Source organism: Zingiber officinale, unplaced genomic scaffold, assembly GCF_018446385.1.
Source record: "Zingiber officinale cultivar Zhangliang unplaced genomic scaffold, Zo_v1.1 ctg249, whole genome shotgun sequence".
In the NCBI taxonomy this organism is placed as follows: Eukaryota; Viridiplantae; Streptophyta; class Magnoliopsida; order Zingiberales; family Zingiberaceae; genus Zingiber; species Zingiber officinale.
The window spans coordinates 197,409-221,540 of NW_024589920.1; the positions used below are offsets into that span (position 1 = coordinate 197,409).

General features: G+C 39.6%; 1 protein-coding gene across 1 annotated transcript; it reads left to right on the forward strand.

Annotated features, from left to right (window-relative positions):
* Positions 1 to 7,497: 7,497 nt before the first annotated feature.
* LOC122037254 (pectinesterase-like) lies at positions 7,498 to 12,408 on the forward strand. Its single transcript, XM_042596693.1, has 4 exons — positions 7,498 to 7,512; positions 7,632 to 7,715; positions 10,519 to 11,314; positions 11,717 to 12,408. Exons 1-4 carry the CDS (start codon positions 7,498 to 7,500, stop codon positions 12,406 to 12,408), a joined length of 1,587 nt encoding a protein of 528 aa, XP_042452627.1.
* Positions 12,409 to 24,132: the final 11,724 nt, after the last annotated feature.

The following is a 24,132-nucleotide window of genomic DNA, read 5'->3' on the forward strand; positions in this document are numbered from 1 at the left end:
ATCAAGTTAGGTTAACCCGATAACCTAACTTAGGTTTTCAATCATCTTCCAATGTCCAATGTTCTTTCCTTGAACATTCTCTAGACATTCTCCCCTTAGGTTAACCTGATAACCTAACTTGGGTTCTCTAATAATTCTCCCCCTTTTTGACACACATCAAAAGTATTCCAATGTTCTTCCTTGACAATCTTTCCCTAGCTTAGGTTAAACCGATAACCTAACTTGGGTTCTCCAATAATTCTCCAATGAACACTCTCCCCTTTTTGACACACATCAAAAAGAATAAGGAGGGTATCAAGGTCAAGAGTTTCTTCCTAATGAAAGTCCCATACCTTTCATTGAAACTCTTATTTTCCCCTTGATACTAAGCTCAACAGTCCACTTAGTGATAATCCCATATCACTAATCCTCAAGGAGTAAAAACTCCCCCTAAAAGTCAACTCCCCCTAAAAGTCAACTCCCCTTGACTAATAGTTAAAACTCCCCCTAAAGGCCAACTCCCCCTTGACCATTGCACCAACAATGTCTTGGAGAGTTTCAAACCTTTATAAATCTAAAAACCAACTTTCAGCCGAAATTTCAGACATGCAGTCGAATTTCAGCACATTGGCACGCTATCAGACCTCACTGGATCGGTCACCAGACCGATCCACACGATCCACCGGTCCTGGACCGATCAGGGAACCTCCTGATCGGTCCACAACCTGATTCTGATTTCTGAATTTTTCCTCTCCCGAAATTCAGAAACCCCTAATAAATTCCAGAAAATTCGAAAATTGTGAAATTTTGAGGATACATTCCTCATATCATACACTATCATGGAAAAATAATTTTCTATGAAAATAGTTTCCATTTTCAAATCTTGATACAAAGTTCAAAAACTTTGAAATAGTTCAAGTTTTAACTCAACTTTGTATCACAAAGTTCAATGATGAATGCTATCACTAGGAAAGCTTCATCAAGGTTTTTCAAATCAATTTTAAAATGCTTTTAAAACCATTTGAATTTAGGACCATAATCTTAGGGCTAAATGTACATGACTTGTACATAAGCTTTCCCTATGATCCTCCATTTCTTGAATTAGGGTCATCTAGGTACAAGAATTATGCACCTTGATCCTAACTCATGATCCTAATATCTCACACACATCTAAAGTGTATCAAACCACATTCAAGTCAATTTGATGTGAGATATGGGTTAAGGTCAACTTAGGCTAAGTTCTCATGCATTTTCTAAACATCAATTTGATCTCAATATCAAAATGTGTTTTTCCTTAAATCAATTACATTGATTATAATGCAAGAGATGATGACATGGCATATAATGATATCATAAATGAAAACATGTGCCAATGTCATGATGTCATGGCATAAAGTTTGAAACTTAAATAAACATGACATAACAACTAGCCTAAGCATTATCATGACATTTCAAATGATAATAAAATAAATATGATGTCATGGCATGGCATATGGTAACCAATCATGGCAAGTTAGCACAAATAAAATACCTAAATTCCCTATCTAAGTATCCTTAGCCTTAGCTAACTTAAAATCTAACCCTAGATTGCCCATATATCCCTAAGAGAAAACCAAAATCCCAATTATGGTATTTCTCTAGGTTTTCCTCAAATTGTGCCACTTAAGATTAAAAATGATATTTCCACCATTAGGCACATTTAGCTCTTCAAGGGAGTAAATGATAATTCCATTTCATTTTCAAAAGTTCTCAAAACCTTGAAAATGCTCCTTGAGTGTCAATTTCCTCAAAGTTGGGTTAACTACCCTTCTTATTGGAGTTGACATTCTCTAACCCATTTATGGGGTAGAGAAGATGCTCCTAGGAACCCAATACCTATTTGAGCTCATTGGGTTCACTAAATATTCACTAGGGATAACTTCCCTAGCAACCCTCCTAATGACCCTCTTAGGCTTTAAAGCCTTGGTCATTTGGGTCTCATCAAGGTCAACTATAGGGGTGACTCCCCTTGTGACCTTGGTAATGGTCTTCCTAGCCCTAGGTTTTGTTCCATAATCAAATGGAACATTGTGGTAAGTGGGCTTGACCACTTGGGACTTAGGTTTGTGACCCAAACATTTCTTGTCCTTGGACATTGGTTTTGACTCTTAGAGCCTAGAGATGACTTCTCCAAATTCTTAAGAGTCTTTTCCAAAGTATCAAGTCTTGACTTCAAGACTTGATTCTCCTTCTCTAATACCTCAATTTTTGATTTATCACTCTTCCTTGAGGTATTCCTAGGCATGTGTCTAATTGATTTAGGATTCCTACCTAGGTTATCCTTAGCCTTAGATGGGTTGATCCTAGGGTTAGCCTTCCTAGTGTTATCCTTATCTAGGCTCACATGTTTGGCACCTAAGCACATATATTGATTCCTAAGATTATCATGCTTATCATTATTTGCAATTGCAATAAAACTCCTAGCATGCATTTTATTAGAATTGCAAAAATGAACCTTAGAGGTTACCTTAGGGTTTGCCTTAGCTCCCCCTATCGATGTGCCCGGTCTCTTGCCCTTGTGAGGTTGCCTCCCCCTCGGACAATGACTCCGATAATGTCCCCTTCGCTTGCATTGGAAGCATACCACGTGCTCCTTGCCTTTGCGTGTCGGGACTCCGGCTCCCTTGACTTTTGGTGCCGGTGGAGTCTTCCTAACCCTCCTTGGACACTTACTCTTGTAGTGCCCAAACTCCCTACACTCAAAGCATATTATATGTAACTTATTTGAAATTACGATGCTTGAGTTACCTAGGGTTGAGGATGGATGAAGGCTCTTTTCCTCATCCCTTCCGGAGGTAGATGCTTCTTCTTGCTCCGATCTTGAAGAAGAGCTCTCCTCCTCTTCTTCCTTGGATGTTGAGTAGCCCTCAACTCCCAATTCTCTATCTCCATGAAGTGAGCTACTTGATGACTCACTTGTCTCCTCTTCATGACTTGAAGTGGAGTTCTTCTCATGAAGTTTGGCCAAGTTGTTCCACAACTCCTTGGCACTATTGTATCCTTCTACCCTACACAAAACATCATTAGGTAAAGAAAATTCAATGATTTTCGTTACCTCATCATTGATGGTTGATTTGTGGATTTGCTCCTTCGTCCACTCCTTCTTCTTGATAGGTTTTCCTTCCTCGTCCATCGGAGGGGAAAAACCTTCTTGTACACAAAACCAATTTAACATATTAGTCCTAAGAAAGTACATCATCCTTACCTTCCAATATGTGAAGTTGTCGTGAGACTCGTAGAAGGGTTGAATCGTGACATCTTCTCCATAGAGATCCATTCTCTAGCTTTGCTCCCACGGGTGTTGATCCGATGAAGAGCGAACCTTCGCTCTGATACCACTTGTTAGGATCCTGGGTACTCGGCTAGAGAGGGGGGTGTGAATAGCCGCCCCAAATCGCTCGTTTCTTTCTATAAACTAGGGTTAGCGCAGCGGAAAAATAGATGCAGAAAGAATACAGGAGAAGAAAGACAAACCATATAACGAGGTTCGGAGATGAACTCCTACTCCTCGGCGTGTCCGTAAGGTGGACGAAGCCTATCAATCCGTCGGTGGATGAGTCCCCGGAAACCCGGCTAATAGATACTCCTTGTGGGTGGAGAAACCTCACCACAATCTTTGCAACAGCAATAGAAGTACAAATAGGAACAAGAAAACAAGAACAGAAATGTAAACAACACTTGCTTGCCTTCTTGAAGTCAGCAGGAACCCTGGTGAAGCAGCAGCTTCTCGGATCCAAGCCTAGCTAGAAAACCAGCAACGGAAGAAGCTCACGTGAAGCTTTAGCACCCAGCTCTCAACTAAGAGCAGGAAGAAGAAGCAAAAGCTTGAGGATACTTCGAAAGAAGAAGAAGAAGCCTGTAGAAGCCCTCGGCCTTTATACCGCGAAGAAGAAGCGGTGAAGAAACTAGCGTTGCATCGCTAGAACACGATCGATGCGACCGATCGGCCTAAGCGTGAAGCTTACATTTGTCACTGATCGGTCCCGGACCGATCGGTGTCGCGATCAAGCCACGATCGGTGCGTGGACCGATCGAACCTCTGATCGGTCCATAGGCCGATCGGTCTTCACTCCTCTCGCCATCGATCTCTTCACGATCGGTGCCGACCGATCGGGCCATAAATGGATCGGTCGCCAGAGCCGATCCACGGTTTCTTCTCGCAAGGTTGCGTTGCCTCGATCGGTCTCGGACCGATCAGATTAATGCCTGAGCCAGCACGTCCGATCGGTCACCGGACCGATCGGGACCCCTCTGGATCTGGTCACCGGACCGATCCAACTCCTCGGTTTAGAGTGCCCTCTCTAACCTAGTTCGGAGAACGAGCTACCGAGCCCTCTCCGACTCCATATGCCAAGCTTCACTCACTTGGACTTCTCAACACGGATGTCCGATCACCCTTGATCCATCTGGATTTTCCCTTCACTCACGGGACTTTCCACCGGCTTCACTCACCATGATTTCCACCGCCTAACATCCAGTTAGGACTTTCTCATTCACCTAGCTTCACTCACTAGGATTTTCACCGGCTTCACTCACCAGATCTAGCTTCACTCACAGGACTTTCCTCTGCCTGGCTTCACTCACGGGACTTTCCTTCTCAGCTTCACTCACGGGACTTCCACCTGCGCCTAACATCCCAGTTAGGACTTTCCTCTGGCTTCACTCACGGGACTTTCCAACCGCCTAACATCCAGTTAGGACTTTCCACTGCCTCACTCACCGGGACTTCTCCGTGCCAAGTCTTCATACTTGGACTTTTCCGTGCCAAGTCTCCATACTTGGACTTTTCCGTGCCAAGCTCCTGCTTGGACTTTTCCGTGCCAAGTCTCCATACTTGGACTTTTCCCGAATCCTGCTTGGACTTTTCCAGTGCCAAGTCTCCATACTTGGACTTTTCCAGTGCCAAGCTCCCTGTTTGGACTTTTCCGTTGCCAAGTCTCCATACTTGGACTTTTTCCCGAATCAGGTCAACCAGGTCAACCTTGACCTACGGTTGCACCAATAATCTCCCAAACATCAACCAGGTCAACCTTGACCTACGGTTGCACCAATAATCTCCCAAACATCTATTCTTGTCCCATATCAAGAATAGAACTCTCTCACGAGTGTCAAACATCAACATGCAACACAACTAGGTCAACCTTGACCTAAGGTTGCACCGACAATCTTCCCAAGTCAAACATCAAAATACAACTCGAGTCAAGTCAACTCGAGTCGGGTCAACCAGGTCAACCTTGACCTAAGGTTGCACCAACAAATAGTTGCTAGGAACCTATCCTTAGCTGGTGTCCATATAGATGAACAGGAGGCCCTATCTTGGAGGAGAGTGGCCTAGCATCAGCCTGATCTTGCAGGCCAGCCTCAGCTTGACCCAGCTCCAAGAGAGGAGGCAGAGATACTTGACATCATTGCTAATCTTTTTGGACTACCTCCACCTCTAGACCCTCCTACTCTAGACGATAGAGTTACCAAACTTAAGGAGTCTATGACGAGTCTTCAATAGGAGGTCTCCGATCTTTGACAAGACCTTTCTAGTCTTCAAGAGGAGGAGAGAACTGCGATATTAAGCTGATGGTCATTTTTTTTTTCTGGGAGCTCGAGCCACTCTTCATCATTTTCTTAGTAGATAATCTTTGATGCATTTTCTTTAGCCCTTATGTTTACTAGTTTTAGATGTATATTTTATGTTGCAACTTGACTGTTCGCATGCTTGCTATATTTTGCTACTTACTTTCTATTATGTTCTTATGCATTATTTGTTTTCTGCATTACTGTCTGGCATTATTTATTCCATATTATGTTTGTCTTTCTTTTACCTTAGTTTTTTTTATGAATGCCAAAGGGGAGGGTAAAATTTAATGTAGAAAAAGAACAAACTTTGAAATAATATAGAAAAGGAACAAACAAACTTGATCAAATAAATCAAATTCAAAACTAACTTAGATTAGTTGTTTGCATTTTGCATTAATAATCTTTCAATATTGCTTGTAGAATATTATTTTTTTATAACTTTAACTCAGGTTGTCATTGTAGCAAAAAAGGGGAGATTATTGGTGTAATTTGCACTAATGATCTAACTCAGATTTTGATGAATGACGAGTAGATTAAAGTTAGAGTGCTTATGGTCTAATTACTTTACTATGTGTGCAGAAGTTGACGGGTCTAGAGGACCTGACATCAGGATAAAATCCAGCTAGATCTGCAGGACCTAATAGCTGGTGTGAAGTCCAAATAGGTCCGCGAGACACAATCTGCCGGGAAGTCCGGTTGGGTCCGCGGGACTTGACAACTGGCCAAAGTCCAATTGAGTCTGTGGGACCTGACAACTGGCAGGAAGACCTGGTGGGTTAAAGGCAAGTCAAGAGAATGTAGTTGGTAAGTAAAAGGTAAGCAACTTGCGGAGAGATTCAGTGAGGACGCATTCCCGGTTGATGAAATAGTAGGCGTCAATCTAGCTCAGGTCCATTTGGGAAACCTAAGATGAGACCTTCACTACATCCTCATCTTGAGGAGATAGGATCTAATTACTACTACCTTATTGTATTATTCTAACTTTATTTTGTAGGGTAAACATATTCTGGTTCCCTGGACGAACTCTTTTTTGCAAGACAGAAAAGGCTGAAAAAGAGTTCGCCACGTTAGCACGGTCCAGGCACCCGGAAGGGACTATAAAAGCAGCCTTCGACTAGCAGGTTTAAAATAATATTTGCTACAACTTTTATATTCGTGCGCTACTCCGAAAAGGCTTCGATGGCACCGAAAGAATGTTCCGAAGTTCCAAGAATGAAGACTTTTTCAAATTTCCTTTCTGTTTGTCAGTAACATTTACATTACAACTATTGTACTTAGCTTTGTATATCTATTTCAAATTGATAGTGATTGCCCAAAAAAAGTATTTAATCAGTACGGGTCTTGGAGTAGGAGTCGTCGAAAGCTTCGAACCAAGTAAAAAATTACTTGTGTTAGCGCGTGCTTGTCTTTTTCTTTCTAGCGTCTTTCTCTTCATCTTTGTATCCATTGCATACTCTTGACTTTAAAAAAAAAAGCAAAAAACACTATTTACCCTCCCCCTCTAGCATCTTTATGATCCAACAAGACCATCTATGGTAGCAGCGACAGTAGAAGAAGATGCAGAGTGAGGAACTTTAGATAATTGATCTTGTGCAACATTTTTGTAGATTAGTTTTTGCATTCAGAAATATGATGTTCAAGGTTTTTACAATAATTCAGGAGCCTCTATACAACTTTTTTAACAGATCGTTGAGGTGTCTGAATAGCCAAGATAGTATCAACTAAAGATACAGACTTTTCTATATGTAGAGCATGTAGACAAGTCTCTTTGGTGATTAACTCCTTTATTATAGTGTCGAGGTTTGGCAAGGATCCTCAATGAAAAAGAGAACTTCTAATAGACTCAAAATCATCTCGGAGAGTCATCAACAAGTGCAAATATGTTAACAGTCGTGAAGATTAGCATAGATGGTAGCTGCATCAGTACTTGGTCATACAAGATCACCAAGTGCAATATGATTCCAAATTTCTTGTAATCCCGAGACATAGCTATGAATTGTTTGTTCTGGTTTTGGTTGCATTCGATGAAATCTCATATATAGTTGAAATTGGTTGACATCATCAAATATAGAATATCGTTTCTTTCAGAAATTCTATACCTTTTGCACAGTATCAAAACGTCGAAAGTCGAGCTTAATTCCCTTAGCACAAGTATTTCGAAACCATGTCAAAATTTGATGGTTCATACCATTCTAATTGACCGAACATTCTATAAACGTATCTTCTACTTCTTTTGGCTTTCATATGGGTTTAGGTATTTCACCGGTAACAATCAGTCAAAGAAGTCTTCCTTCAAGAAAGCTACACATCTCTTCAGCCCACAAATCATAGTTTGTTCCATCAAAAGTAATATTTATAGGATGGGGGATATATTGAGAAAATTTAGAAGCTTACATTAAGTAATCAACCTACTATTTTAAACAAAATTAATGACGAACTTAGAGAGATCCGTGTCTCCAAAGATCTGTGGAGCAAGAAGTGGGGCTGCTAGCCTGCTCGAAGGAGCCTGATGATAAAGCACAGGCTGAGAAAATTGAGAGGGCAGTGAAGATAGGATTGAAGGCGCTGGAATTCTGTTCTGTTTCAATTTCCCTGTACAAAATTGTACAAGAATATAACTTTTCTTAGCAACCCGCATGTTCGATCAATTATGTGTTTGATCAATCAAGCAAGTTCTTGAATGATCAAAGCACACCTTGATTGAAGTACAAGATCGTTGGCCTCTTGTGTTGGTATTCCAAAAATAATACAAAAAAAACTTGACTAATTATGCAGCGAAATTAAGAACTAGTTGTACCTTTTCTTTGTAGCTAAAGACTTCTTGATCTTCTGCCGTATTCTTCTCCTCTTCTTGGATATCGTGTGGGCAACGATCTACCAAGACAACACCACCCTCCTTCTCTTCTTGGTTTCCAAACCGCCGGCTACAAAAGGAGGCTCTAGGATGGGGCACCTTCTAATCTTTTTCCTTCTTCTTTCCTCTTCTTCCTCTTCTTCTTGTCGTCGGCCATCAATGGATTGCTAGGAAGGGGTGTTGGCCCTAGCTAGGAGATGAAGGGGGGTGCCGGCCCTAAGCAAGGAGAGGAGGGGGGCGACCCTTGCAAGGTGACTAAGGGGCGGCCCTAGCAAGGTGAGGAGGGGCGCCGGCCCTAGCAAAGGAAGAGCGATATTGTCGACCACAAGGAGAGAAGAGGATTGTGGAGAATTAGAAAATTAGCTTTTAGGGGCCACCACCTACTCCTTTTTATAGGCTTGCCGTCGGTTACAAGGAAAAAAAAATAACAGAATTTTGTTTAGAAAAAATCTAAACTAAAACCAAGTTAAACCAAACCAAGTTAAGTTAAACCAAACCAAGTTAAGTTAAACTAAACCAAGTTAAACCAAACCCAGTTAAACCAAACCAAGTTATGGATGAGTGGATGCGAGGCTTTATATAGAGGCTACAACAGGGACCTAGAGGAGAAATTGATTTAAGCCTCCTGATGGGCTTGGGCTTCCTGTGTTCGGCCCGAACACCCAACCCAAGTCCATCAATAATAACTCATACTACTAAAGGGTTATTATTGAACTATCGCACTAATCTCATATTACAATATGGGCTCCTTCTTATCATGAGTGTGTTAATCTCCCTGTGTTTAAGATATCATATGCCCATTAATTAAATGAGTTATTGACAACTCAATTAATTAACATCTGATTGCAAGAGTAGTACTACTCAACTTTATTATCATGCCGGACTAAGTCCTCCTGCAGGTTTTACATGATAATCCTTATGAGCTCCTCAAGGGGGCATCATCAACCTAAATAATTAGGACACAGATTCCTTCTATAATCAACAACACACCATATAAATAATATTATGTCCCAATTTATCGGGCCTATTGATTTAACGAATAAATTTCACTCATTGATAAGTTAAAGAAATAAATACTAAGTATACGTGCTTGTTATTATATAGGGATTAAGAGGACGCACATCCATAATAACAGAGGTTCTGTTCTTTTATGTAGTCAGTACAAATCGAACAACCTCAAACGATCTTGCTCAATACACACATAGTGTACTAGCTAGTATAATTTTATAGTCAAGATAGACTAATACCAAATTACACTATAACCGTTCCAATGGTTTGTCCTAATCCATCTTGGTTGTGAGCTACTATTTATAATTTATAAGAAACCGATAATATGGTCTTCTACACACCATGTTATCTACAATATAAATTAAATGAATAACTGCATTGACATATATATAAATATAAAATATAAATATTTGACCAAAGTGATTCTCATTTCAAAATAGATGTTCATATAAAAGTTAAGTTTATAGTATACATATCAACAAGGATAACTCTAAGAATTAGTGTTGTTTTTGACCTTAGAGAGGACAAAAAGAAGATCAAGGGCATGAATTGATGTCCACGTACCAAGACAGGAAGAAGTTGAGAGGAATATGTATTATTGCATATGAACCTTTTCATTTTATACCTTTACATATGTTAATTATGGAATAGATCCTTAATTAATTATGATTATTTATTACCATTATAATTTGATTCCATATACATACTTATGTTAATTAAGAAAGAAATCTTTAATTAATTATGCTCGATTACAATCGTAATATATTTCCATATATATACACTAATACAAGGAATGAGAATTATCAAATAAAATATCTATACTTTTTTTTTTTTTTTTTATAGATTTACACTTACCCAATTTAATAATATATTGAACCTTATATAAATGAAAAGCATGCATGCAGCCGTTTAATTATTCTTCATCTAAGTTGTCTGCGACTGCGAATTCTGCATCCATGACGTTTAATTCTGCGAATTCTTCATCTAAGTTATTCTTCCTCCTCCTCCTCCTCCTCCTCCTCCTCCTCCCGCTGCTGCAGCTACGGCCAGAACACTGCTACGGCCAGCCGATGGTGCCATATTGCTCCCGCACGCCGTACCCTGACGTGTGCAGCTCCATGGTTAATCTGTCCGACTCGCTCTTTGAGCAGTCGTCGCTAACTTGGAACGGATTCCGTGATCTCCTCCACCAGGCCACTCTCGAGAGGGCCATCCTCGCCCACCAGCGGGCCGATGCGAGGAACCCGAACCAGTTCGACGAGCCGGGGAGATGGGCCTGGACTGACTGCGTCGAGCTGCTGGCTGATACGGTCGGCCTCGTGAACCAGTCGCTAGTTCGCCCGGGTGACAACGCACAGACGTGGCTCAGTGCGGCCATGACGAACCAGCGCACGTGCCGCGACGGCTTCCTCGAGCTCGGTTTGACGGCGCCGGTGATGGACGACGGCGAGCTGACAGAGTCGATCAGTAACTTGCTCGCCGTTAACAACGCCATGCTGATTGCCGCCGACGGGCAGCATAAACGGCGTCGCCGTTTGGGGTTATTGTTCCCGGAGTGGGTGGCGGCGGCCGACCGGAAGCTGCTGGCGGAGTCGGACGTGAAATCGGATCTCGTGGTGGCGAAGGATGGCTCGGGCGACTACGAATCCATTGTCGAAGCCGTGGCGGCTGCGGCCAAGGCGAGGGGAAACAGCACGGAGAGGTTCGTGATTCACGTGAAAGCCGGCGTCTACGAAGAGTACGTGGAGATTCCTAAGTCGATGGAGAATTTAACGATGACCGGCGAGGGGATAGATGCTACCGTGGTGACGGGGAACAGGAGCGTTAAAGATGGCTACCGGACCTTCCAAACGGCCACCTTCGGTTAGTTATAAATAAATAATCAATTGATTTAATTTACTTGGTAAGAAATTAATTAATATGAGAATATATATATATATATATATATATATATATATATATATATAATGTAACTATATCATTATATAATTTACTTGGTAATAATTTCTAAAACTATTTGATTTCATTTTTCTCGATCGTCAACTATATCAGTAATTTCTAGAACGTATTGATCTATTTAATTAATATTTCTTCAAATGGGTTAGGATCCGTTTAATGTTTGTATCTTACAAAGTCGATCAATATGCTAGCTATTTTAATTTAGTTTCATCCAATTTTTATCAAACGTACGTATCGATCTATTTAATATTGCTTCAAATTGGTTAGGATTCGTTTAATGTTTATAACTCAATGTATATTGATCAGTCGTATCGGGCAACACATTCATTGCCCGTGATATGACGTTCCAAAACACGGCCGGACCAGAAAACTACCAAGCGGTGGCACTCCGATCCAAGTCCGACCACTCCGTTTTCTACAGATGCAGTTTCAAGGGTTACCAGGACACCCTCTATGTCCACTCCCAAAACCAGTTCTACCGAAACTGCGACGTCTACGGAACCGTCGACTTCATCTTCGGCAACGCCGCTGTTGTTTTCCAGAACTGTAACCTCTGCGTGAGGCGGCCAATGAGCGGCCAGACGAACACCGTGACGGCTCAGGGCAGGAACAACTCGGACGAGACCACCGGCATATTGATCCACAACTCCGTCGTGGCTGCAGCGTCAGACCTCGCGCCGGTGCAGGGGTCGTTCAGGACGTATCTCGGCCGGCCATGGCGAGAGTATTCGAGGACGGTGGTGATGAAGACGGAGCTGGGAGGCTTAATCGACCCAGCAGGGTGGTTGGAGTGGAATGGCAGCTTCGCGCTGAGCACGTTGTACTTTGGGGAGTTCATGAACACCGGCGTCGGCGCTAACACAAGTAGGAGGGTGAGTTGGAGTGGTTATCGCGTGATCGATAACTCTTCTGAAGTTGAAAACTTCACCGTCGGAACCTTCTTGTCCGGCGACTCGTGGATACCAGCCACCGGGGTTCCTTACACGCCGGGCCTATAAATTATTGTGTGATATAAATAGGGTTGTAAATGATCCGAGTAGAGCTTTGGGGTGTTCAAACTTATTTGATAAGGTAGCCGAGCCGAGCCGAGCTTAAAATGAACCAAGCTTTTGAAATGATTGTTGAAGTTTGACTTGGTTTATTTTTTATAAGCTTGAGCTTGTTTGAACCTTAGCTTGAGCTTTGCTTGTTTAGATATTATCGAGTTTTCAATTCAAACTTAGTTTGAGCTTGATTCGAGATTAATTTGTTTAGATGTTATCAAACTCTCAATTCAAGTTTATTTGATTTTTTGAAACTTTTAGTTGTTTGATTGGTCTTATTTATTTATCTTATTATTTATTTAGCATATTGATAAGAGTTTTATTAATAAATATAGTTCATGAACATTGTTTACGAACGTTGTCCATGAACGTTATTCACGAACGTTGTTCATGAACGTTAATAAGCTGAACATATATATGTTCAAACTTGTTTGTTTAGTTTATTAAGTTATTCAAACTTATTTGTTTAATTAATCTTGTACCAACTTTTACCAAGTTAAACACTAAGCTTATTCATGAACGCTTGACTCATTTACAGCCCTATATATAAATAAAGTGGAAAACTAGAAAGTCGAATAAATTGTGTAGGTAAATTGAAAGTTTGTTCTATGTTTGAGTCCTCGTATGATCTAATCTGTAATCATCAGGCAATTAATTATTGCAAACGCTCCATGTGATCACCTGGCTCCTAATTAAGTGTGTCGACAAAGCCGGCTCAAGTTTATTTGAGGTCCTACATGGGAAAAAAATTTAGACCTTTGGCATTGTTTAAAAAAAACCTCTCACCTTTTTTTCATTTAGATTTGGAATCGAAAACAATGGTTTAAATTTTTTTTATAAATTAAAATATTAATTTTAAAAATATTTTTTATAAAATTTAATTTTCTCACCTTTTAAGATGTAAAATTATTAATTAAATTTTTCAAATTTTGTGAACCTAATTCAGATAAGTATAAGTTTTACAGTATTAAATAGAGTATCATTATTAGATACGAGCGATTGTGCACACGAGTTACATGAGCTAGGCCCCTTATACTAGGTGGGGCAATAGGGAGACATCTGAGGGGGAAAAATTGACCTATAAAAAATAGTTTTAATTTTTAAGGATTGCCCCGTACTTTTACTTTTTTTTTAGTGGGGCAAGACTATAATATTTTTATAATTTTATATACCTCTAGATTACTTATAAAAAATTAAGGTGGGGCAACTACCCACCAAAACTATACATGGCTCTGCCCCTGGTTATGTGTGTAATATAATACATGAACGTGTGCAGGTAACAATCTCTCCTTTATAAAAAATTAATTTAATTCTTTATATCAAATATTAAACTATTAAAAAAAAATATTACATTTAATCTTAGCCAAAAGGTCGCCCATAAATTGGGTAAGGGTGCATCAGACTATTTAATAGTGTAAGGTTAGGGTGACATTTGAAAATCCTAGCAACAAGTTACTGTAACAGAGTCTCTCTTATAAAAAAATTAATTTAATATTATACTTGATCTTAGTCAAAAAATTGACAAAAGTATACTTTCTAACATTAGCTAGGCCCCTTATACAAGGTGGAGCAATGCACGGAGATATCTGAGAAAAAAGAATTGACCTATAAAAAATAGTTAGTGGAGTTGGTTTGAGCAAGCTTAGTCAGCTGACAATACAGTTTTGGCAGCTACAAGAAGCGCCTGAATGTTATCATGGCCTAACATTTGACAGAAATAGCGAATATGATTCGGGAGCTAAAAATTGTTGGTCACGAGTTGACTCATGAACAACAAATTTAGGCAGTAATTTGTTTCCTTCTTGATTCTCGGAAAACAATGAAATAAAATCTCACATACAATGAGAGTATCAAGACTTTCACTGATATCTCATATCATGTTGAACTTGAGGTGGAGATAATTGAATTCGCAAGGATTTCTGGACAAGCTTTTGTGAAAGTCTTGTTCAAGAATTTGGATCCAAGAATAAAAGGAATTGGTTCCATAAGAAAAAGGGAAAAGGAAAAGAAGCTAGTATTGTTGCTAGATAAGGTTCAATCAAGAAGAAAGGAAAGAAGTATAGAAAGAAACCTAAAAGCAACCTAACTTACTATAACTATGACAAGAAAGGTCACTTTGCTGGGGATTGTACTAAGTCGAAAAAGGTAGATCCTATTAGGACACTCCGAATAGCTAGAGGGAGGGGGGTGATTAGCTCCAATTGCTTCATTAAAGATTTGTTGCAGCGAAAAACTTGAATCAAATGCTAACACCCTTGATTTTATTTGGTATCCATCTCCTTGAGGTGATTATTCTAGGGGTCTACTGTCCTTACTCATAGTACATTATGAAAATCTTCTTCTAGAAGGCGAAGAAGCCTCATACAAGCCAATATGAGAAACATAACAAAAAATAGAACAGGAATAAGGAAATAAATACAACAATGAAGAACTTTTGCTCTTGATCTCTTGTTGCTATGGATTGCCTATTGATGTTTAAAACCAGAGATGAAGTGAGGAGGAGAAGAAGTGTTGATGGTTAGAATCTTTGAACACCTTTATATCTCATGGATTAGGGTTGTCAATCAGTTGATCTTACCCCCAATCTATTGCTACATCAGATTCGAGCATATCTAGTCATCCAATCCTTGCAACGGGTCTTTTCTGTTTCTCCCAATCAATTACCCAATCGATTATGAAGCCCACTATTCACTCACAAGCTTCTCCTAATCGATTACCCAATTGATCATGCTCTCACAAGAAAGCTACTGTGCTTTGCAAAAAACTCCTCTTAATCGATCAACTAATTGATTAAGAAGCTCTTGTTTATCACGAAGAAACATGGCCAATAGATGCAGATCTTGATCCATTGCCCAATAGATCTAGCCACCCTCTGTTTAGCGAGTTTTTTCTCCCAATCGATCACCTGATTAATTGGGTTTGGCCTTGATCGATTATCCAATTGATCCGAGGCCTTTTTGCTTCACGAAGACAAACTCCCAATCGATCCACTGATCAATTGTACTTGGCACAATCGATTATCTAATTGATTTCTCAACCCTAACTTACTCAATCAAAGTCTAGTATTCCCTTTCCCAACATCCTATCATTTCTACACAAAATATTTTCTGATAATGGAAGACAATTTCACAGCAAGAAAATTAAAAAATGGTGTTCTAATTATGGCATCACACAAGCTTTTACTTCTATGGCGTGTCCACAGAGTAATGGACAAGCCGAAGTAACCAATAAGGAAATTATCAGAGGACTCAAAACCAAATTAGATCATGTTGGTGGTAGCAAGGTAGATGAATTACCCAGTATATTGTGGGCATATCGTACCACTCCTAGAGAAGCCACAGGAATTACTCCATTTCACTTGATTTATGGGGGTGAAGTAGTGATTTCGATTGAAGTTGTAGTGGAATCTGATCGAAGAAGACTTTATGATGATAGCAATGCGGATCGACGCCTCATGGAACTTGATTTAATAGAGGAATCACAGGACAAAGCGGCAACCCGGCTCACTTCATATCGTCAAAGAATGAGATAAAATTATAACAAAAGAGTTATTCCAAGGTTTTTCAGGTAGGTGATCTTGTATGGAAGTGCATCAAGTCTGTTGGAGATGTTAACAAGCTGGAACCCCAACAGGGAGGACCTTATAAAATCATACAGAAACTTGTATTAGACTCCTATTACCTCCAAGATGCAGAAGGGAGAAAACTTGAACGGCCTTGGAGTGCTAATCATTTGCAACCATATAGAACTTAGCAAACATGCATGTAAGTCATTCATATATTTTGTACAAACATTGTTGATATGAGTAACAGAAAAGGTACATGCAATATTATTTGGATGGGTCATATACTTCTCTTTAAACCATCAAACTAGTCGATCGGAATTAAAGAAGTGACCAGACAAACTTCCTTAAGGGGAACCAGAGACTTTAAACCTTCATCCAGTCGATCGAAAACCTTAATGAGTGACCGGACAGACTTCCTTAAGGAGAACCAGAGACTTTAAACCTTCATCCAGTCGATCGGGGACCTTAAGGAGTGACCGGATAGGCTTCCTTAAGGGGAACCGGAGACTTTAAACTTTCATCCAGTCGATCGGGGACCTTAAGGAGTGACCGGATAGGCTTCCTTAAGGGGAACCGGAAACTTTAAACCTTCATCTAGTTGATCAGGGACTTTAAAGAGTGACCGAACAGGCTTCCTTAAAGGGAACCGGAGACTTAAAACCTTTATCCAGTTGATCGGTGACCTTAAGGAGTGACCGGACAGGCTTCCTTAAGGGGAATCGGAGATTTTAAACCTTCATCCAGTCGATCAAGGACCTTAAGGAGTGATTGGACAGACTTTCTTAAGGGGAACCGGAGACTTTAAACCTTCATCCAGTCGATCGGGGATCTTAAGGAGTGACCGGACAGACTTCCTTAAGGGTGAACCAGAGACTTTAAACCTTCATCCAGTCGATCGAGGACCTTAAGGAGTGACCGGACAGACTTTCTTAAGGAGAATCGGAGACTTTAAACCTTCATATAGTAGATCGGAGACCTTAAGGAGAATCGGATACTTTAAACCTTCATATAGTCGATCTGGGACTTTAAGGAGTGACCAGACATACTTCCTTAGGGGGAACCGGAGACTTTAAACACTCTTCGAGAATAACCATGAGCTTTAGCATCAACATTATTTATTTTGTAGGAATTTACTTTCGCTCAGGCATACAAATCCGTCCAGTCCATTGTATAGTTGAGGAAAACCCAAATGAACATTTATATGGCAGATGTTTAATTTCGCTCGGGCATACAAATCCAATTAGTCTATTATACAGTCGGGGAAAGCCCAAAGGAGTATTTATATTGCAGATGTTTAATCTCGCCCAGGCATACAAATCCGACTGATCTATTGTACAGTAGGGAATAGTCCAAAGGAACATTTATATTGTATGGTTATTTCATCCAGAAATATACGTCCGATCGGCCTATTAGATAGGTCAAGGATTCTTTATATATATATATATATATAAGCAAGGCATCTAGCTTGTCATAAAAACCTGGAGATCATCAGGAAAAATTCATTCAGCATTATATATCACTCAAAAGATAACTATGAGATCTACTTCCTTCGAGTATAATTTTTCTATGGGATTTCTCTACATGTGGCGAATATATTGAAAAAATTCATTTATATAAATACTTGGGTGGTTCTGAAGATAGAGGAGGCTACACAAGAAAATACAGGTAATTGTAAATTTTCATTAATAGTTGATAAATAACAAGTAGTATTCAATAGTGATGAAATGATAAGAAAATGTAGATTCAAGATCCCAAGTTCACTCAAATTTACTTAGAAAGTCTTTTGGAAGCTCCTGATTAAGTCGTCGGCGATCTACAAACAAGGGAGGAGATTCTCTTGATAGATAACCCCTTCTCGTAACTGTTGAATTACCCCTTCAACAGAATGGGTAAGGGTTCCGATGATGCGTCGAGCGTATTCTCCACCAAACTCAGGAGAATCCAAATAGGATCTACGCGTGCTCTACCAGCGCTCTTTTTCACTTGCCTTATATGCTTGAAACTTAGATTATAGGCTATCCTTTTCCCCTATAAAGTAGCTTTCTACGCCTTAACCTCTTCTAGTTCTTTTAAAAGTGAGCTTATCTACGAGTCCTGAGCTCGTAATCCTTCCTATTGCTGAAATAAGGCAAAATCTTTAGAAGCTAATTCTGGGGCTAACTCAGGAGACTTCGAGCTATATGACAGTTGTAACTGGTCTAGAAGAGAGGTTTTGTAAGCAGCATCCGAGAGAGCTTTATCTTTTAAGGCCTTTTCAACATCAAGCTTAGAATTCAACCCTTGTAATTGTAGTTCTAAGTTTTTTTTTCTTCCTCTCAGGATTGTAGCAATTGGTGGTAGTCTTGTAGAGCTTTTTCTAGGCTGGCTTTCAGCTCAGCCTGTGAATTCACTTTGTCCCGTAGTTGAATGAGTTCATTATTAGGGAGGTTGGAAGTAGCTTGTGATTCCTCCACTTTATCTTTCAAAGTTCGATTAGTCTTTTCCAAATCCTCGACTAGCTTACTCAAATATAAGCTTAAAGCATAGAGTTGAATAGAATAACAATATGATTATATTTTATAGTTACCAAGTAAGAAAGTTTAATTAGAAACTTATCGCAGTAGCTTGACGACTATGATCATCAGCACGCTCAGATATTGTATTTCTTTTCATATGTGCTTACGACTTTTAACCAGGACTCAGCTAGTGATCCTTCCAGTTGAATAGCCCATTTGAAATGGAAATAGAGGTTTGACCAAGTTGGGATGGTAGCCCATGAGATTGTTTGAAAAGGATAGAGTAACTGGCAGAAGTAGTAAATGGTGAAGAAGGAGGAAGTTCAAAAGCATGTGGAGATGGATCAGGAGATGAAAGGCTAGCTAATGAAGGATCTTATTCAGTAGATGTTCTAATAGGCCCGGAGGTAATTGATCTCCTGCAAGAAGTTCTTTTGGCACGAGGCTTGGTGGAAGAAGAAGGTAGAGCCGGAAGAAGGGGCAATAGAACCACAGGCATAGTTGATGCTTCCTTAAGTGAAGGAACAACTCGAGGAATATCAAGAGGCATAGGAATAAGAAGTCCTGGCATCATCATATTCAGAGCAAAATTAGAACGAGTATGTGTAGGAAGGGCAGGTTCCTTACCTCTACTGTGGGAGATTTTGGAAGAAGTAATAGGAATCTGTTCAAAAGTAGCTATAGTGGAAGCAGGTGGACACGGGGAGGAAGCACGAGGCTTTTACGCTTCACAACAAAGGGACCTTCTTGATCTGATGAGCTAGATGATTCCTAAGGTTGCTCAGATGGAGTAGTAAACCAAGAGAGGACAAAGGGTGATTGAGACGATGATCCCTTAATAATTCTTCCCCCATTCTAGTCAAGACTACTCTTGTCAGTTGAGTGTTCTTGTACATGAAAGCAGGGAGGATAGCATCAGCTAGAAAAAGAGAAAAATAAAAATGACCAAAAAAACATACATAAGGAGAATAATCTTACCAAAGGAAACATCCAAGGTTGTGTCGGTTGGGCTAAGACCAAAGGCAAACAATAAGCCTTCGGCGATTAAGGCAGGCAAGTTAAACTTTGCTCCTTTTAATTTTTCCAGGAAAGAGCAAAGAGTAGGATCTTCAAAAATATCACCCAATTGAGGAATGGAAGGAAGGTTTCGCTGCCAGGCTATTGAATATGGTGGGGGAAAAAGAAGTGCATAAAAAAGTTGTCCCAACATTCTCCTTGAGGGGGAATTATATGGAACAGAGTGGTCTTAGGGCGTGATTGAAACTTAAAAATACTATCCTCCACTTGATGAGGAATAAAAAAATGGTGGAATAGTCGAGGAGATAAAGGAAAGTCAAGTAGACGAGAAACAACAACAAACCCAACCATAATAGAGAATGATTGTGGAATAAGTTGATTTAGGGGAAGGTCAAACTACCTACTGACATCAACAAAAAAGGGATGAATATGAAACCTGAAATCACATAGGACCTGTTCCTAGAAGATGACTAGGTTATCTGGAGCTGGACGATGAGGACGGTCCTTGGAAATAGGGGTGGCTAGGTATAGAGGAAGTCATAGTTCCATTGAAGCTCATAGGCCTCCTGTAATGAAAATCGGGAAGAGCATTGAGTATACCACTCACCGGGGGTTGATATTGAAGGATTAGTGAGAACAAGAAGAACAACTAGTGGAAGTTAGAGAGTAAGAAGTATGCACGCTGGAGGAAGAAGACGAAGTGTTAGCGATTTTTCTCTTTAAAATCCTTAGCAAGGAAGATGTTTTAAGGGGGAATGTTAGATTAAGGTAAGGATAAAAGCGGAGCCAAAGAAGAACTGTTGGATGGATCGATGAGGCGGTGAACATAATGAGAGAGGTATAGTTCAGACATCATGGACATATGTGTCAGCAATAGGAAAATAGTGTGGATAACCGATACAAAAGGTCACGTTCCCAAGATATCAAAGTCATTATAGGTTAAACTTAAAAGTTTCAAGATCCCGAGAAAGACTAAATATTTATATAAAATAAAATTATATGCTTCTTGTATTGTAAACTCGGTCAGCCATTACCGACCGATCAAATCTTAAGGCTAATTCAAAATATGTGTATGTGTGTATAAACTCGGTTGGATAGTATCAACTGATCGGATCTTAAGATTACTGGTTGATCGAGTCCAAAGGTTAGTTAAGGATATATGTATGTATATATCTAAACTTAACCGGTCATTAAAGGTCGGTCGAGTATTAAGTTCAATTGAAATTAAATACAGAAGTGAACTTACTCGGCCAGTAAAGGTTTAACAAAAAATTGTTATCAAGAAATAATGTAGACATTAAAATAAAGATAATCTGCTTATAAGAAGATTAATAAATGATAACCCCAAATACAATAAAAGAAATCTGAGTGAATATTAAAACATACCAATTCTAATTAAAAATAATAACTTAACCCTTCAATAATAAAACCAAATCAACTCAAATCAACATAACTTCACCCAAGTATGTAAATTTCTGGGTACTCAAGGGATCAACATAGAGACAAATTGTACAAATAGTCAAACATCATAAGAAAAAGTTAACAATTAAAATTGTTTTACATCACAAAAATATATTGAAAACCAGATCAAAAGCTAAATCAACTTAGGAAACATATCAGGGGCTATGGTCTCAATCAATTTTCGACGATTAAGGAAATTGGTTGGAGGATTAGAAATTATATGTCCTTTTTCTTTTAGTTGCCTCACACCCCCCCCCTCAACCCCATGAGTGAAAGCCCTAGCAATCTAAGCAACAATAGGAGAATTGAATTCAGGGGATTCTAGAAGTATTCTTTTTCTCTTTTCAAATCGCTCATCTTCACCTGCCTGATAATCCGCGAAAGTATCTTGAGAAGCTTTTAATTAAGACTCTTTGGAGGAAATCTTTGCCTTAGCTATGGATAAAGATGAATGTACAGAGTCTAGCTCATAGTCTTTAGCAGCGAATTCTAGAGCATGAACTTCCTTCAATGCTTACAGCTGAGATGACAATTGAGCATTCTCGACAGTATACTTATCTAGTTTGGATGTCAATTCAGTGTGAAGGCTAGCCTCTAATTTAACTTGAGATTCAAAATTCTCTACAAAGGCTTTCCATTGACTCAAATTTTTAAATTCTGCCTTGAGAAGTTTGCGGGTCTCTTATAGCTAATTAGATAATTCCGCTAATTCTCTAGAGGCATGAGAAGAAAACACTCCAGGGGTTTGTTACCTCAGTGTGTTGTTTTCTTGAGCTAAATCATATAAATGGTGTGTCACACTCTTATTTATTACCCATCGCTGTATAAAGAAAAGTTATTATTAGAATGCATTAATGAAAAATTAAAGGGGCAAAGGACATGTTACCTTAATTTCCTCTAAAGAAAACCTATCAGCCAAATCAGCAAAGGTGAGCTTTTCAAGTCCTTTACAGGCCTCTGCCCAAACTGTAGTCAAAGAACCCCCAATAATGTTTGGAGGGTGGAAGAAGATGTGGAGGAGGATGATAAAGAACTATGAAGTGAAGGAGGAGAGAAGAGAAGAATAGGAGGACCCTGAGTTCCTTGGTTAAGTAAAGGAATTGGTTCTGGGAAAGCCATCATGAACTCAGGATCCAAACTAGCACTTTGAAGGGGAAGGTCTTCCAGTGGTTGAATAGGTGGGGAAGCGAGCATTGGGTATAAGAAAGATAGGGTAGGTTCTGGAGAAGTTGGTTGAATATCTCCTACAGATATATCCTCAGGAACAGAGATAGTCCATTTCTTGGAGAGGGGCGCTAAGGTTAACCTCCGCTCGGAGCGTATTCTAGTAGTAGTAGTTTCTGGGGCCTGTTCTAGTAGCTCCAAAGGAGCATCCTCCGATAAAGGAGGTAAACTCGTGGATGTTTCCCTAGAGGTGATGTGAGAACTAGAAGCGAGCGTAGGTTGGGTCAAAGGTTCAGGCATAGAAGCATCAGAAGCTTAAGTTGATGTGGTGTTAAGCTCTCGTTCCTTAGCTAGTAACGCCTCCTCTTCCAGGCAGATTTCCTTATCAACCAAAGCTCTAAATACAACATCCACTACAACAAATAAAAAGAATATTTTAGTTAAAAGAGTGATGGTTGAAGTGTAAAGACTTACCAAAGGAACATTGCAATCTTTTTTTTAACAGAGCTCAGGCTAAAAAGGTAGAGAAGATCATTATGTAGCCATTTATGGATGTAAAAGTGGTGGCAAGTAATCTATTGTAATAATTAGAGTAGGTCGGCTGTTGATGAAGTTCTTTTACATCAGGAAGATGAGGGAAAGAAGATTGTCATGCAGTAGACCATGTAACAGGTCTAGGAAATTTTATGAAAAAGAAACGCGATTTCCAACCCTTGTTGGAGGAAGATATTTCTGTGAAGAACACCATCTTAGGACGAGACCGAAAAAGAAATACTCCTGGTTCTGATTTTTTGGGATAGGAAAAGATGCAAAAGTTTTGAGGAGTAGGAGGAATACTGAAAAGGCGGAATAACATGCATAACCCACATAGATACCTAAAAGCATTTGGGGAAAATTGTTGTAAAGGGATACCAAAATATTGCCTTATTTTCGACAAGAACGGAGGAACAGTGAAACGTAAGTCTGCTACTAATTGGTCTTTGAAGAAGGTAACACAGTTATCAAGAGGAAGATGGGGATGAGCATTAGGTTGCGGGACCCCGAATATGATATTCTTTAGATATTTCATATTTAGTGCGAATAGAAACTCGATCATTGGTGCTAAATGAGGAATAAGTCAGAGCATACTAAGGAACCAGTGACTGCTCAACCATGGTGAAAAATAGAAACACTTAAGGGATAGGTAACTTACTAGGTCCTTAAGGATGAAAGGTAATAGAAGATGGTCGGGGAAGATGAAGAAGCACAAAATGTTGAAGAAAGTCGAAAAAGAGAAGTGCTAGAAAATGAGTTAAGGAAGACGAAGAGTAAAGAAATAAAAAAGAGTTAGGGTTTAAGAGGGTATAAGGATCTCCGTCAAAATAAAACAACTCGCGATGGGAAAGGCGTTGATTTGCTAAGGGGCATGTGATAGGACATCAATAAAAAAGCATGTTAAAGGTTGCTTCAAGAAATAGAAAAAAAAAGTCACGTGGTGATCACCCATAAAGAGGCATTTATGATAGATAGAACACACCAAATCATATGTCAAGATCTCATCTTCGAGTGCCTCTGACATTCTCTTTCCGTTGAAGGACTAATTACCAAAGAGACAATTTTGAAAAACCGCGTGATTCTCAAGGTATAAAAAGAGAAGAAAGAAAAAATAATGACTTAGACAAATAGAGCAAACAAACAAAATTAAAACTAGTGTCTAGTCAGTCGATCATACCTCCTTCGACTAGACTTGAAGGAGAAGCTAGTGATATGAGTTATGATAGGTCGGTTTGTCAAATGAAGGAGTTAGGATTGAGAAGGATGGGAGAAGTATATAGCCAGGCGAATGTATAATTAATAAGATAATGAATGATTAAGTAAAAGGCTTTTTGCCAGTGCTCGGTTAGGCAAAGCCCGACCGAGCGTAAAAGTACTTAGCCTTATAAAAAGTTCTTAATATATTATCGACTGAGTGAAGGTCGAGTGAGCACCCATGTGCTT

What these genes read in the sequence shown, in the direction of transcription:
- LOC122037254 (XM_042596693.1), top strand. An exon ending in ACAGTATCAAAACGTCGAAA is followed by an intron (nt 7,716 to 10,518) that starts GTCGAGCTTAAT and finishes TGCTACGGCCAG; the next exon opens with CCGATGGTGCCATATTGCTC. An exon ending in CTTCCAAACGGCCACCTTCG is followed by an intron (nt 11,315 to 11,716) that starts GTTAGTTATAAA and finishes TATATTGATCAG; the next exon opens with TCGTATCGGGCAACACATTC.